Consider the following 13440-nt stretch of genomic DNA (forward strand, 5'->3'; position numbering starts at 1 on the left):
TGTGGTTTATTTTCCACTCTGTTGCATTGGTGCATTCCTTAATGGAATTGCCTGTGTGCATGACCTACCCCACTTCTTTTCACAATCGAAGCCAGGACATTGCGCATATTTTTTAAGAATTATTTTTCACAGTCAATACATCAACAGTCTGTCCCCAGAGATCTGTCTGGCTCTCTCGCTGGGTGTTTTTAAGAGCAATCTTAAGACCTGGCTCTTTAGGCAGGCTTTCCCTCCTGTAGTCACTTGATTATTTTTCCATCTTGAACTATATCATTTCTGTTGTTTTTATTTTGTTATATTGTTTTTACTTTTACCTATTATTGTTAGCTGCCCAGAGTAGACTTCAGTCTAGATGAGCAGGATATAAATTTAATAAATAAATAAATAAATATGTTGGTAAAAGTATGTCACAGAGCAATTTGAGCCATTGCTTTCTATATATAAATCAATGAGGCTAAATTGCCCCTTGAAGCAAGAAAGAAAATTAGTACCACGGTTTAGCTGGCCATAATGATTCAAATAATCTGAAGTAAATGGTTACCTCTAAAAATTCTTGGGGTGTATATATACCATGTGACCGAGAATCAGTAGAACAGAGGTATGCAAAATATTGGAAGAACTAGAGAACATTCCCTTTGTACAACCAGGGCTTGAGTTAATATCTAGAGGAGGAAACTATTAATAATTTTGAGTTCCTCTTCATCAGGAGATTCTGTTTCCAGGTGTTTTATTTTTATGATTTTCCAGAGACACATTTGACCCCAAATCTGTAATGCTATTGGTTAAAAGATAACTGATAAGAGTAATTGAAGGGTCATTAATGCTAATTCCATTTGTCATGTTTTTAAAAAGTGATTATCAGGTTCATTAAAAGTTACTAACTGAATTTGAAATTGATTTCAATTTTTAACACTATTTTTGGATTTTACAAGTTCTAGTCCATCTCTAAGGGCTTCAACAGGGGACCAACACTTTTTGGAACACTATTATTGTTAAGAATAAGCCAGCTTTCTATAATATTAATGTAAAACAATAGTCTGCTTTAACAGATTCTGACTTCAGTTCCATAAATAAATTCTTAAGATTACTGTTCCAGCCAAATCTACCTAATATATGATTTTAGCTAAAAGCTGTTTATTGTTTAATTCTCCAATTCTGACATTAATGAAATTGGAAATTTTCTATTTCCTATATCCTAACCTGGAGAAAATTTTGCCACTAAGGAATAAATATACAGTACATATATTTTGCACTCCTGTATCTGAAGAAATGAATTTTGATCCATTAAAAATCACAGTGAAATAAACTATTGAAAAGCCACAAGATTTTATTTCCCCCACCCCGTTTTTTGCCAGTATAGTATCCTGAGACAAACATGGCTGCTTCTTTGGAAATTCCCTTTTTTCCCCAGTCACACTTCTTGCTACCACAAAGAGCAATGATAGCTTGTCTTTCATTAATAGATCACAAAATGGCTGCACGTTTTTATGATCCATAGATCTCTTCCTCACTTAACGTCTTTATCTTCATATGGTTTGCAATGGGAAGAAAGAGAAAACTGATTTTGTTGTTCCGGCGATGTCTTCGTGCTTCACCCAGGATAGGGCTGCCATTCTGTGTTTACAGCTTTTAAAAACTCTTTTAAAACTGGAGAATCAAAACTCAGTAATTTTTACTCTCAGCCGTCTTAGGGGCCTAATCACAGCATTTGCTAGAACAGATTGTTGTGCCTGTATCGCTGGTGCAGAATCCCTTACAGTTTGAAAAAACTCAATTGGGCAGTATTTTAAGATGATTCACATGCACAGGCTTTCCTTCTGCAGACTTCCAGGCAAAACGCTTGGGGAGCAGAATCGGGAGTGAAGAGGAAGGATTATTTGCTTTGCTTTGCTTTAGTGCACACTTGTTTCCACTTAATCATGGAGTCCCTTTTCTACACAAGGGACATGAGGGTATTTATAAATTTACATGAATTTTAGTTAGCCCTTCAATTCCATTGGCAAGGTGAGATGAAGCGACAAGCATGGCTTTATCTGGCAGGATCCACTTGGGCACTTGAAATGATGGAAGAAGAATCAAGTGCCCACAGACATGCCCACAATACCTGCTCCATTGGCTTGGGGGCAGGGAACCCACAGGAATGTTTGGGTGTCACAGGGGGAGTACAGTAGCTAGGGGAGGAAGAAAAAGAGGATATGTTGTTGCAGATGTCTGCTGAGGGGACTTTATCAGTGTAATGTGTGGCTTTTCTGGTCACTGCTAGAAAGTGGTTCCTTCCCTCCCAGCTGTAGAATGTATACACAGTGGAATGCCCTCTCAGATGATCTAAGTATAATATTGCAGGCTATTGTGAGAAGGGCTGGCTGCATTCAGCACATTTTAAATCTCAGGATTTTTCTGAGAATCATGCTCCCACCTTTTTGGAGTGGCTTGTGGTTGATGACATGAATCATAAACATGCCATATTTCACTTTGAGGTTCATCCTTATCACGGACAAATTTCTAGGTTAAGTTGCTTATATGGTCTGTTTGTTTATGGATTTTTTTTTGTGCTACTCCCTAATAAAAGTTAACAGGACAGCATCTATAAATTAAAAAGAGGGAGAAGGAATATAGATTAAAAAGCAGTTCTAATATATAACTTACAGCAGAGAGAACTTAATAAAACCAAATAGTTTTTAAAAGTTCAAAAGCTTCTAAGAACAAGCTGGGACAATTTTTAATAGGGTCTTTGCCAAGTATCAAAAAGGATATGACAGTGGACAAGCATTTGGTATACTTGACAGAGCGGTAGTGATATGTATTCAAACTGCTTAGACCCAGTTAACAATCTTGCAGTTTTTTTAATAACTAAAGTTTAGTTTCCAACGGCAGCTTCACATAAAACACAGTATTCCAAACAGATTTCCAGAGCTTGCATAATGCTTACTAGGCTCTCTCTGTCCAAGTAAGGTTGCAACTGGTTTATGAGCTGAAGCTCTTTCTTCAGTTAAGGGGGAAGAGCCACCCTGTCCCTGTACTGTTGAGGGTTCTGCAAGGTATTGTGCTCTCACTTGTTATTACTTAGTCCATATGGGAACATTCAGAGAATTAGTTAAAACAAGGCAGATTGTGGCCTTGGTGCTGAATGTTTTAGCATACAATTTTTCAAAAATTTTTGTTATGTGCTATCATGATACATTTGATTTATGGAGACACTACCCTGTTTCCCCAAAAATAAGTCCTAACCTGAAAATAAGTTCTAGTATGATTTTTCAGGATGCTCGTAATATAAGCCCTACCCCAAAAATAAGCCCCAGGTAAGTGAAACCCCGCCCTCTACCATTGGGAAGAAGATTACATGACTGTATTTGAATAAATGTAGATTGTTGTACATGAAAAAAATAAAACATCCCCTGAAAATAAGCCCTGGTGCATTTTTGGAGCAAAAATTAATATAAGACCCTGTCTTATTTTTGGGGAAACACAGTGGTAGGATTTCCCAAGGTATGCGAGATTTTAAGGAGTCATTTTACCAGTGCCACTGCCACAGAGAGTTTTTATGGTCAAGTTGGAATTTGAACCGAGGTTTCCTGAGTCCATCACTCAAATCATGCACCACTGTGTCACTCTCTGCAGCAAAATGAAAACCTAAACATTAAGGAAAAGACTTGAGCCTTTCTGAAAATTAATGCAATTTTTTAAACTTCACAATTTTTAGAAAGGCTTGAACTTGTTATTTAATATTTGGCCTTTTGTCTTGTTTTTCTCTTCTATATTTAGAAATTTACACTCCAGTTTATATTTCTTGGCCTTGTGCATAAACTAAATATTGAAGCTTCAAACAATGGGTACCTAGGTTTTCAAAGAAAGACTTGATGAAAAAATACAGCTAAATGATGAGGATGTTAGCTCTCCTAAGCTTGCAAAGATAGTATGATAATGAAATTTAGGTGATTGGTGCAAGCAGGAGGCAATTTGAAAGAAGTTGTCCTAGATTGTATTTCTTTGGATTGGCTATCAGGCAATTTATCAGACTGTTTCTGATCTCCTTGTGTTATCTTTCTCTTTAATTTAGGAGCTAATTTTGTGACTCGGAAAATTAGCCGCTCTGTTGCTAAGATCCACCTTGGGCAACTGGAATGTTTCAGTTTGGGCAATCTGGATGCCAAGAGAGACTGGGGTCACGCTAAGGATTATGTTGAGGTATGCCACTGGCTAAATGTTTTTTTTAACATAATGCTTTGGTTGCAGCATGTTTTAAGAAAATAGGTGACTTTCAGGGATATATTTCTCAGTGCAGCATTTATCTCAGTTTTTCTAGAAGTTTGTATCCTAGGATTCTATTTCATGACTCACTTTAAGATTTGAATATTGATTGTTATGTTTACTGGGAAGGAACTTCATACTGGAGCACATGTCCTCCAACTCTCAGCCAGCATCCATATTGTTTCTCTGTTATTATTATATGACATAATGAGATCAGATATTTCAAACACAGTGAAATCTTTCAAAATCTTGCTCGGTCTTGGTGTTTCTTACAGTGATCATTACATTTGTATTGCATGTGTGATTATATATACAAACCAGTCAATTTGAAATAGCTCTCCAAAGGAAAGATTAGTAGGGATCCCTGAAACTGCCCAAGTGACTTGCAGAAATGCTTCATTTAGAACAGAAATAATGCAGAATAAACGCAACAAACTCAACACAATGAACAGTTGCAAACTGTAGGTCCTATGCAAACAACATGTTCCTAAATCTAGGTACAGGCAGGAGATATAACTGGGTTCAAGGATGAATTTCACCATTACTCCAGACTGTTTTCTTCACAGCGCAATCTTCTCTCAGAGTAATGTAGAATTTGGATGTTTTTCAACTTAAAATGCTGTTTATATGTGTCAATACAACGTGGCTTGACTTCATGTGCAAATATTTAGTTGCACTGGAAATAAGAATGTATTTTATTTAAAAATACTGCTTTGTTTCCAAATGTGCTGGCCACCAGATATCATGTATTCCGCTGGGGTCTCCACAAAGAACACATGTTGGTGATGTAAGTAACATTCCAAATCTTTCATATGTTTGGGGGGTGTCCCAAAATTGTTCTGAAATAATTCCTAACTGTGCTAGAGTCTTCTTGAATAATACCCTGAAATTTAACTCTTTTGCTTAATGCAGCATTTTTAATTCCTCACGACTCTGAAGATGTGAAATATAGCTAACTCCCAATTATAAAAGATGATAACTTCAAAGTGGAAGTAGGACAATTTCTCCAGAATTCAATGGAATGGAAAGCTACATTTCAAAATATAGCTTGCGATATAGTTGCAGTGGAGTGCAGCAAACCTAGATATATTTTATTTAGTAGAAGGGCCTTTGGTAGCCTCTCTGAATTTAAGTTAGTATATAGTTTTGGTTGGCCTTGAAAAGTATTCCAGATATGACATGCAGAGGTATACATGCTTCAGTGTTTTTCAACTGAGCAAGAAAAAGAACATGTTGCTACATAATATGTGAACATGAAGAGGCATTTCTATAGGAAGAGGTTCTGTACATTTGAATGTGGTGCATATATTTGAATAAATACTGTAGTTAAACTACTTTGGATTAAAAGCCTGAAAAGGTTTTGAATTGCAAGACATTTAGGTTAATGCACACATGAGCACAGGATGGGCCATATGTCAATCTCAGGGGCCTTTCATCCAGTCCCAGGTCTGTTGAATTTACTTAACTTGTTGAATTTTGTTGCTTCTGTGGCAGTTTTCTTCCTGTGCTGGACTGAACATCCCTCTTCTTTCCCACCTAGCATGGAAGGCAGATGAACTGCTAATAAAGAGACGAATTGTTCTATTGCTGTTCTACTGGTTGACTTTCATTCTCTACTAGGAGTATCTGTATTCTTAAGAAGGATGGAAGGGAAGCTAAGTGGAAAATATATCAGCGGAGAGACCTGGAGGAAGTGAGACTGGCCAGGGGTCAGAGTATGAGTGGGGGATGTGGATGGAAGGGAAGTGTTTGATGGATATGTGAGTGTGAGTGTGAGAGAGAGCATAAACAGATGGTGGATGAAGAACAAGGAGAGGAAAGGAAAATGCCATCCTTATATATCCAAACAATGCCAATCCCAGTTTCTTCCCACTAAGGAAATGTGGCCTCTGTTTCTTGTGAGGTTGCTTCATCTAAGTACACTGTGCATGTGAGACTTCAGAACACAAATAGGAATAACTGATACCTTTCTATTAAAGGTTGATCAGTAATCCTAGTTATTAAACTTAATTTGTAACTCATAGAAATTACTATACATTACAAACTTCTGATCCAAAACATAATGCCAATGTGTTTTAAGTAATGTGGCTTTATGCAAGTATATTTAGATTATACCACTGTGGATGGGGAGAGTTAAGTAATATATCAGTAGTGCTGATATATGAATCTTCTGTGTCTTGTTTTGTTCTCTGAAAATAATTTATTCCTTTTTATTTGGTGCAGTACAGTACAATAAACCATCTGGTAGATAAGTTCTAATACTTGTACAACAGTAAGGACTTAGCAGCCAGTGATTCATTGTTACACAATATAAAAGGGGGGGGGGAAGACATGTTACAAATATCCTCATATACTCCCAAGAGAGCTCTATTTCAAAATAAAATAGATTCCCACAAATATTTAACTTGGAGCAGTGAGAAAGTACTTATCAACCCATTAGCAACGTTTTATTTCTGAGGAACCAAATACTAATAATGCCAAAATCATGAATAGATAAATCTGCAAACATATTTATTTCTAACATTTTAATGAGATTGTGCAAATATGCAGTTTTATTAAAATGTTTATGTGGGAAAAACACTGTGATCCATTCCCACAATATTTGTATACCAGACTGCCCACGTGATTTTGGCTGATGAGTTCATGGCCTACCTGATTGTATATGTGTTGTGAGAGAAGAGGGGACGCTATGTAGATCTTCAGCATCTTCTACATTCCCACTTAGTTTCCATGCGTAGAAGCATATGTAGCACAGCTATTACATTTATATCCCTCCTTTCCTCCAGTTTGATCATGGTAGTATACAAGGCAGTCCTTCTCCTACTTTGTCATCACAAACCTTGTGAGGTCAGTTTCAGTGTGTGTGTGACTGGCCCCAGGTCACTCACTATGCTAATTGCCAAATTGAGGGCTTGAGTTCGAGTGTCCCGAGTCATAATCCAACATTCTAATAACCACACCAAATTGGTGCCATAACATATGCTGGGAAATCATTGGCCAGGAAGAACCTGATTTCACCTGATATCAGAATGACAGCTTTTTAATTACAAGAACTACTGCTTCCTCCTCTGTGGAATGCATTAATTTTCTCATGGTGACCTTTCATAATGTTAACCTTTCATTATTATTAAGTGCTTTAAGAAAATCTTGACTAGATTCTTGTCATATATAACAAGGTACCCTTTTACTCATTGTCCCAGCATATTTCTTTGCTCTTAATTAGATATCGTAATACAGTGCTTGTCTTTTTGACTAACACTGAGTTGTGGTTTAGAGCTACATGAAAGAGCTTCAGAATTCTGTGTCTCCTCCTCCTTTCTCCCTCAAGCAGGCACAAGATTTGAAGTCAAATACAATTTGTTGTTATAACTAAAGACTAGGCACATTTATAGTTAGTTTTAACTATAGGTTTTTCAAATAAGCCACGTGTTACAATCCTAGCCTGTTCAAATGCAGCATAGTTAAAGCTAATTGTGGTTCCTGGTTCAAACAAAATTATAAACTACAGTTAACTTGAAAGCCACTTCTGATCTCCAAGCTAGAATAGAAAAGAGAAGTGAGGGACGAAGCTTGAACATGTAGTACTAAACTATGGTTTAGTGTATGTCCAAATGAAATAATTGCATGGAGATTGGTTAATCCAGTTTCAAAACTACCCAGTTTGAAAAAAAGTCATAAGAAAATGAATTGAAAGATTTTTTGAGGAGGGGAATTTATCAGGGATGGGCAACTTGTAATCTACAATGTTATTGGAGTCTATCTTCCTCACCACTTAAGCTATGTTTGCTAGGGCTCATGGGAATTTCTGTTAAACAACATCTGGAGGGCTACAAGTTTCATACCCTTGCTGTGAAAAGACATTTAAATGTTGGTCAGTTATTACATCTGTGTAGATAATACAGCTTACAAAAAGATTCCCTGAGAAGAGCAGCATAACTGAAACACATAGGCAAGAAATGCTTAATATAACCTTTTCAGAGATTTGGATTACTGCATTAAACAATTCCTTCCATTGCTCCAATAAACTATTAAGTAGACATGGTCTAGAGGGGCAGAGTATTTAATAAATAAATGAATAAATGAATGAATGAATAAATAAATAAATAAATAAATAAAAAACTTGTATTTGATTCTTAATTTGACAGACCCTTTTTGAAAATGATAATAGGATGGGACAAATACTTTTTTTAATACGAATAATACTCTTATTAATTGAAACTGATTAAAACCCAGCTAATCAATTGCATACGATTTGTATATTATCCGATAATATTTTTAAGGATTGTAGGGAAGAATGTGAAGTTACAGTTCTTTTGCACCCTTGTATAAACGTGTAAAATACTACTTTCAAACTGGTAGATCCATCAGTTTGCTTACTCTCCTGTTTAATGCTAATGTTAAAAATAGTTATTTTAACAACAACATGTTAACACATTATTTAGAAACTCTGGCGTCATATGAGAACATTTACAAATGTCATATTCTGCTACTGGAAGGTTCCAGAAGAGATGGTTTTACAGTAAAACGAAGTGCAGAGAGCCCCAGTCTCTTATCCTGACATACAAAACGAAAAGCAGAAGAGACTTTCAAACAACATTCCGTTTTGATACCTTTTCCCACCTTGTGCTCCTTTTTAGGGGTGTTACAGTCTCCATTGGGTGGTGGGTACTGGAAGATTGTTGGTCATCCTTTCATTAACTATGATTAATAACCAGTGTGTTTATTCTTTCTGTCTTCCTACATTTGGACCTTTTCACATTATGGATGCAGATCCAGAATAGAAGCTCTACTAATATTGGCAGACCTTCCACACCACATTTTCCCCATTGTTCTCCTAAAAAGTTGCTCCTAAAAGATGGGGGACTTTAGAATGATATGTGATGCAGATTGGGGGAGCCTAGTGTGACAGAAATCCAGAGAAATTCCACATTACGACTTTACATGGTTCCAAAGAGTCTCCATGACCCTCAGGAGCACAGAATGGGGAGGAGAAGGCAATAAAACCCTTCCATGCAGCTGGAGTTGTTAAAGTCTCCTTCTCTTCCATTCTAGCTTTGTCTTGCTTGTTTATTTTCAGAACAGGGAATAGTGATATAGTGAGAATCATCTAAATACATAAGTAGATTTCCTAATCATCCTTGTCAGTTTATCCCTGTATATATGGTTACAGAAGCTGGCATTATTTTTCCCGCATACCGACATTAAATCAATACTAAGTTATTCCAGAGCTATATCAAAATGGTATACAATCAAGTTCAATGCTACAATGTTCCCAAAGGCATAATGCAGTCAGTACTAGACTATTCGCACAAAATGAATAGAGGCTGGGTCACTGTTAGATTAGGACTGAAATTCTGCTGAGAACCCATTGGTAGGCTAGTTTAAACCAAGCAACATTTTAGGAAACAAGAACTCTCATGTAAAATGGGCTCAAGTTCCCCCTTTCTTTTTTCAACGGTGCAGCTTTATCATTCTGTGTTTCATGTCCACTTCATTTTAGCCGCATAGGATATTTCTGGCTCTGTGCCACCTAAGAAGAAGGATCAGTTCTTTCAGAAGAGGGAATGAAAAAGATTTGCAGGGCAAGGGTTCATCAGAGCATAAAGAAAAAAAAAGTCATTGCTTGCTGGGGCCACTCTCTTGTATGCAGGATATGTGTGAGTGATTGGCAATAAGAGAGGAGAAGAAAAACGTAGGCTATAGTTACTTTAGACCTGAATGGGTTCTGTATTTGAAAGCACATAATTGAGGCAAGAAAGTGGTTTTAATGATAATATGTAGGAGCTCTGTCTAATACAGATCATATGGCATTCATTTACAAAGCATTGCAGTTGTGTCTACAAGTAAGTGTTGCTAATAGTCTCCTTTTCTTCAAGTAAATTATATTCATCTGTTTCATAGCTACTGTACCATGTTGCTTTCCTACAGCAGCTTTCCCAAACGTGAATAATGGAATTTAAACTAAAACCAAGAATCTCTCTCTTTATGCAGATCTATTCCAGTATCTTTACATTTTTTGAATAATTGACCTATTTGTGGGATGAGGAGAGGGGAGTTATAATGCAAAAATAAAAATGCTTTCCTCAGCAAAACCATCTGGTTTTGCTTCCTGTGCCTCAGTTAACTGTGTATGTATTATTATCAAGGCTACTCCCATGGTTTTCTAAGTGGTCTCATAACACTGGTGGTCTTAGAACTTGGTAGAAATGATTGAATCGTTAGATGAAGGTTTTCTTTCAAGTATAAAGTTACCCAATTGAGCAATTATGGATTATTGTCATAGTTCATAAACTAAACAACTGCCTAATTGACAATAATCAATTATCTTTAACATACATGGAGGAATCAGTGTGTTTCTAAAAAGAGCTTTGTTTCTTACACCATTTAATGGAAAATTGTAGAGCAACATCATGTATTGTTCTGTTTCTAAGATCAGAGTTATGGCTGAATCACTTTTTTATTTTGTAAAACTATGAAATAACAGGTGACTGAAACTAGAAATGTAGTTTCCAGTTATGTTGGTTTTTCTTCTCCTTCTCCTTCTTCTTATTTCCAAAAATAAAAAAATTCTTTATAGTTTCATCCTGAAGAACTGGAGTCACTGCATTCATAAAGACATTTTCTCTGTTGCATTTCCATTCATTTGCAGGTAATCAGTGAAACATTGTGTACATTTCCCCCAATCTGATCTAGCTAACAGCAGTATCATAATTTTTAAGCAGTCCTCTCTGAGTGTATCAAATCATGGATCGGGGCAATCGGCATAAATCTGCACATCTTAGTGATATAGCTGTATGTTTGCCAAGGCATAATTATCGATTCACATTTCACTTTTTTTGTTTATCTTTTGGTAGAATTAATCACCTATTGATTTTAATATTAATCATTCAGGGAAGAAATCTTTAATTGTTGAACAAGCATGTTGAGTCCTGTAAATAAATATTTATGAAATATATGATAGAGTTAATTATAGTGCCAGTATCCCTTCAGTTGTAGCTGTTCATGTTTTATAAATTTCAAAAGAAAACAGAATAATTCAATAAACTACTCCTGCTTCACAACTGTACACGAAACAACAGTGATGCTTCTTCAGTGTCAGGGAACATTCCACAACTCTACTGGGTATACTTAATGTGCCACTTCCAGTTTTAGAACAAATACTTGAATTTTCAGCTATAGGTGTTCTGGGATGTGGCTTGACCTAACAAATAATGTTAATGATCCAAAGATAGAGCAGCTGAACTTTCCAACTGGTCTTCTTTGGCAGGCTTTCAACTCATCTCAGGGGAATGACGGCTCTGGTTACTAGGATAAGTATGGGGAGAAATTTTACTGCTGTCAAGCAGTATTATTGCATGACTGACTATTCTTATTCTTTCTAGAAGACTAGTTTTCTTTCACTTTATCATCCCAGAGCATACATAAATGATGGAAATCACAGGCAAAGTAGGTGCTACAAACAAATTTACCTGCCAGTATGCTTTCCCCAGTACACTTTATTCTTTTACATGACTCTTCACTGATCACCTCACAGCTCTTGTGCTCCTTTTTAAAAGCAGAGCGATGCCCACTGAGTATATTGCCACAAATTTTTCGGGTATTAAAAACTGTGTTTGGAAGGAGACATTGTTTTGCATGCATTTTTCTAAATTTGTGATATTAAAAATGTTTGCAATTGTTTTGTATTAATACTTATCGACTGAAAATTTTGATGTGATAATGGTTTTATATGTGCTCTACTTAAGAGCAAGGATTAACAATGCAATTTATCGACTAAAATATCAACTCTGCAACAAACATTGCAGGTACTCACCATGCTGCACAATATATTAGCTAATTACTTGAATTTATTTACTACGGTCGGGTGACCAGCTCATAAAACATATTATATGGCTAAAATATACAGAATGCAATTTAAAAAGTGTACAACATAATTAATTGATGCGTAGATCTCTGTAAAAAAGACAGCACAGTAAAACATGGCCTACGGTTTCCACTTGATGAGTGGCAAAAAAAGAATGCAAACACTTTAAGTCCACTTTAAATCTTCTCACTGACCTTCCATCTTATACAGGACAGAAGTCATTTCTGCATATAACTCAATATGTTACACTGTGTATTAGGAATTACTTCTCTGCCTTACAGACTATACAGGTATGATAATTTTATCAATATTAAGCCAGTACAGTACTTACATGGCACAGCATAGCTGAGATACTGAATTAGCGATATATCCCACATAGATCCCATAACTCTATATTTGGAAGCTAAATACCTGCAGCAGTTCATTGGTTCAACATGGCTGACAAAAAAAAGTTACCTTCTGAGCAATTCAGAAGCACTTTATTACACAATCCTGAATACTATTGTTCCATCTCTTGCTTCTCAAAGATGGTCTCATCTTCTAAAATTGCAGGGTTGCTAAAAAGTGACGAAAACATTCACAGCCCAGTTAAACTCTCAAAATTTATATATTCAAATATAAGAGAGAAAAATTATACATATATTGCTTGTGTGTCTAACACCAGTTAAGTTGGCATAAGTACAAAGAGTCTATAAATATATGTTGGAGAGGTTATGGTAAAATTTGGACTTTCTGTCATATGTTGTGGTTACATCTCTTAGAAGCTAGTTTTTGTTTCCTGATACATGCCAAATTAGAGCATACCGCAAGTCAACAAATCGGTTTTGATCCATTGCCAGCCTTATTTAATCTGTTTACAGGTGAGAATGCAAAGCTGTTACAGAGATTTTTTTTTTACTATTTCTGCTTATAGCCACAAGAGGAGAGTTGAGCCAAAAATGGAAAGATGGTAACGAATTGTCTTTAAATAAATGGTATAAAAGCGTCTGGGATACAGCCTTTGCTGAAAGATTACTACTGTACAAGAATATGAAGATCTAATGAGCAAACAAATAGTAATGATTTCAAAAGAATGGCTTCTGTTTATTATGATTATGTAATAAAAAGAAGAAAACAGACAATAGACTCCAAGTTCACATGGAACTTTATGGGACAATTTATTCAAATAAAATAAATCCTAAAAGAAAATGGGTCGTTCTGAGAAGGTAATGGATTGTTCTGTCACTAGTATTACTGCATTTATTTGCCAGTACAGTACAAGATAAGTGGCTATACTGTATTATATTAATTACCTTTTAGATATAGAAAACATGTACAGGGTTTACTTT

The 13440-nt window shown here is 36.0% G+C and overlaps 1 protein-coding gene across 2 annotated transcripts in view; it reads left to right on the forward strand.

Moving 5' to 3' along the window:
• Window positions 1–13440, forward strand: part of GMDS (GDP-mannose 4,6-dehydratase) — a 393997-nt gene that overhangs the window by 134183 nt on the left and 246374 nt on the right. For both annotated transcript variants that reach the window (XM_078393409.1, XM_072998554.2), the window contains one exon: window positions 4058–4185. In XM_078393409.1, the coding sequence (XP_078249535.1) occupies window positions 4058–4185 (128 nt within the window). The remainder of the gene's footprint in view (window positions 1–4057; window positions 4186–13440) is intronic.

This window comes from Pogona vitticeps, chromosome 4 (genome assembly GCF_051106095.1).
Source record: "Pogona vitticeps strain Pit_001003342236 chromosome 4, PviZW2.1, whole genome shotgun sequence".
In the NCBI taxonomy this organism is placed as follows: domain Eukaryota; kingdom Metazoa; phylum Chordata; class Lepidosauria; order Squamata; family Agamidae; genus Pogona; species Pogona vitticeps.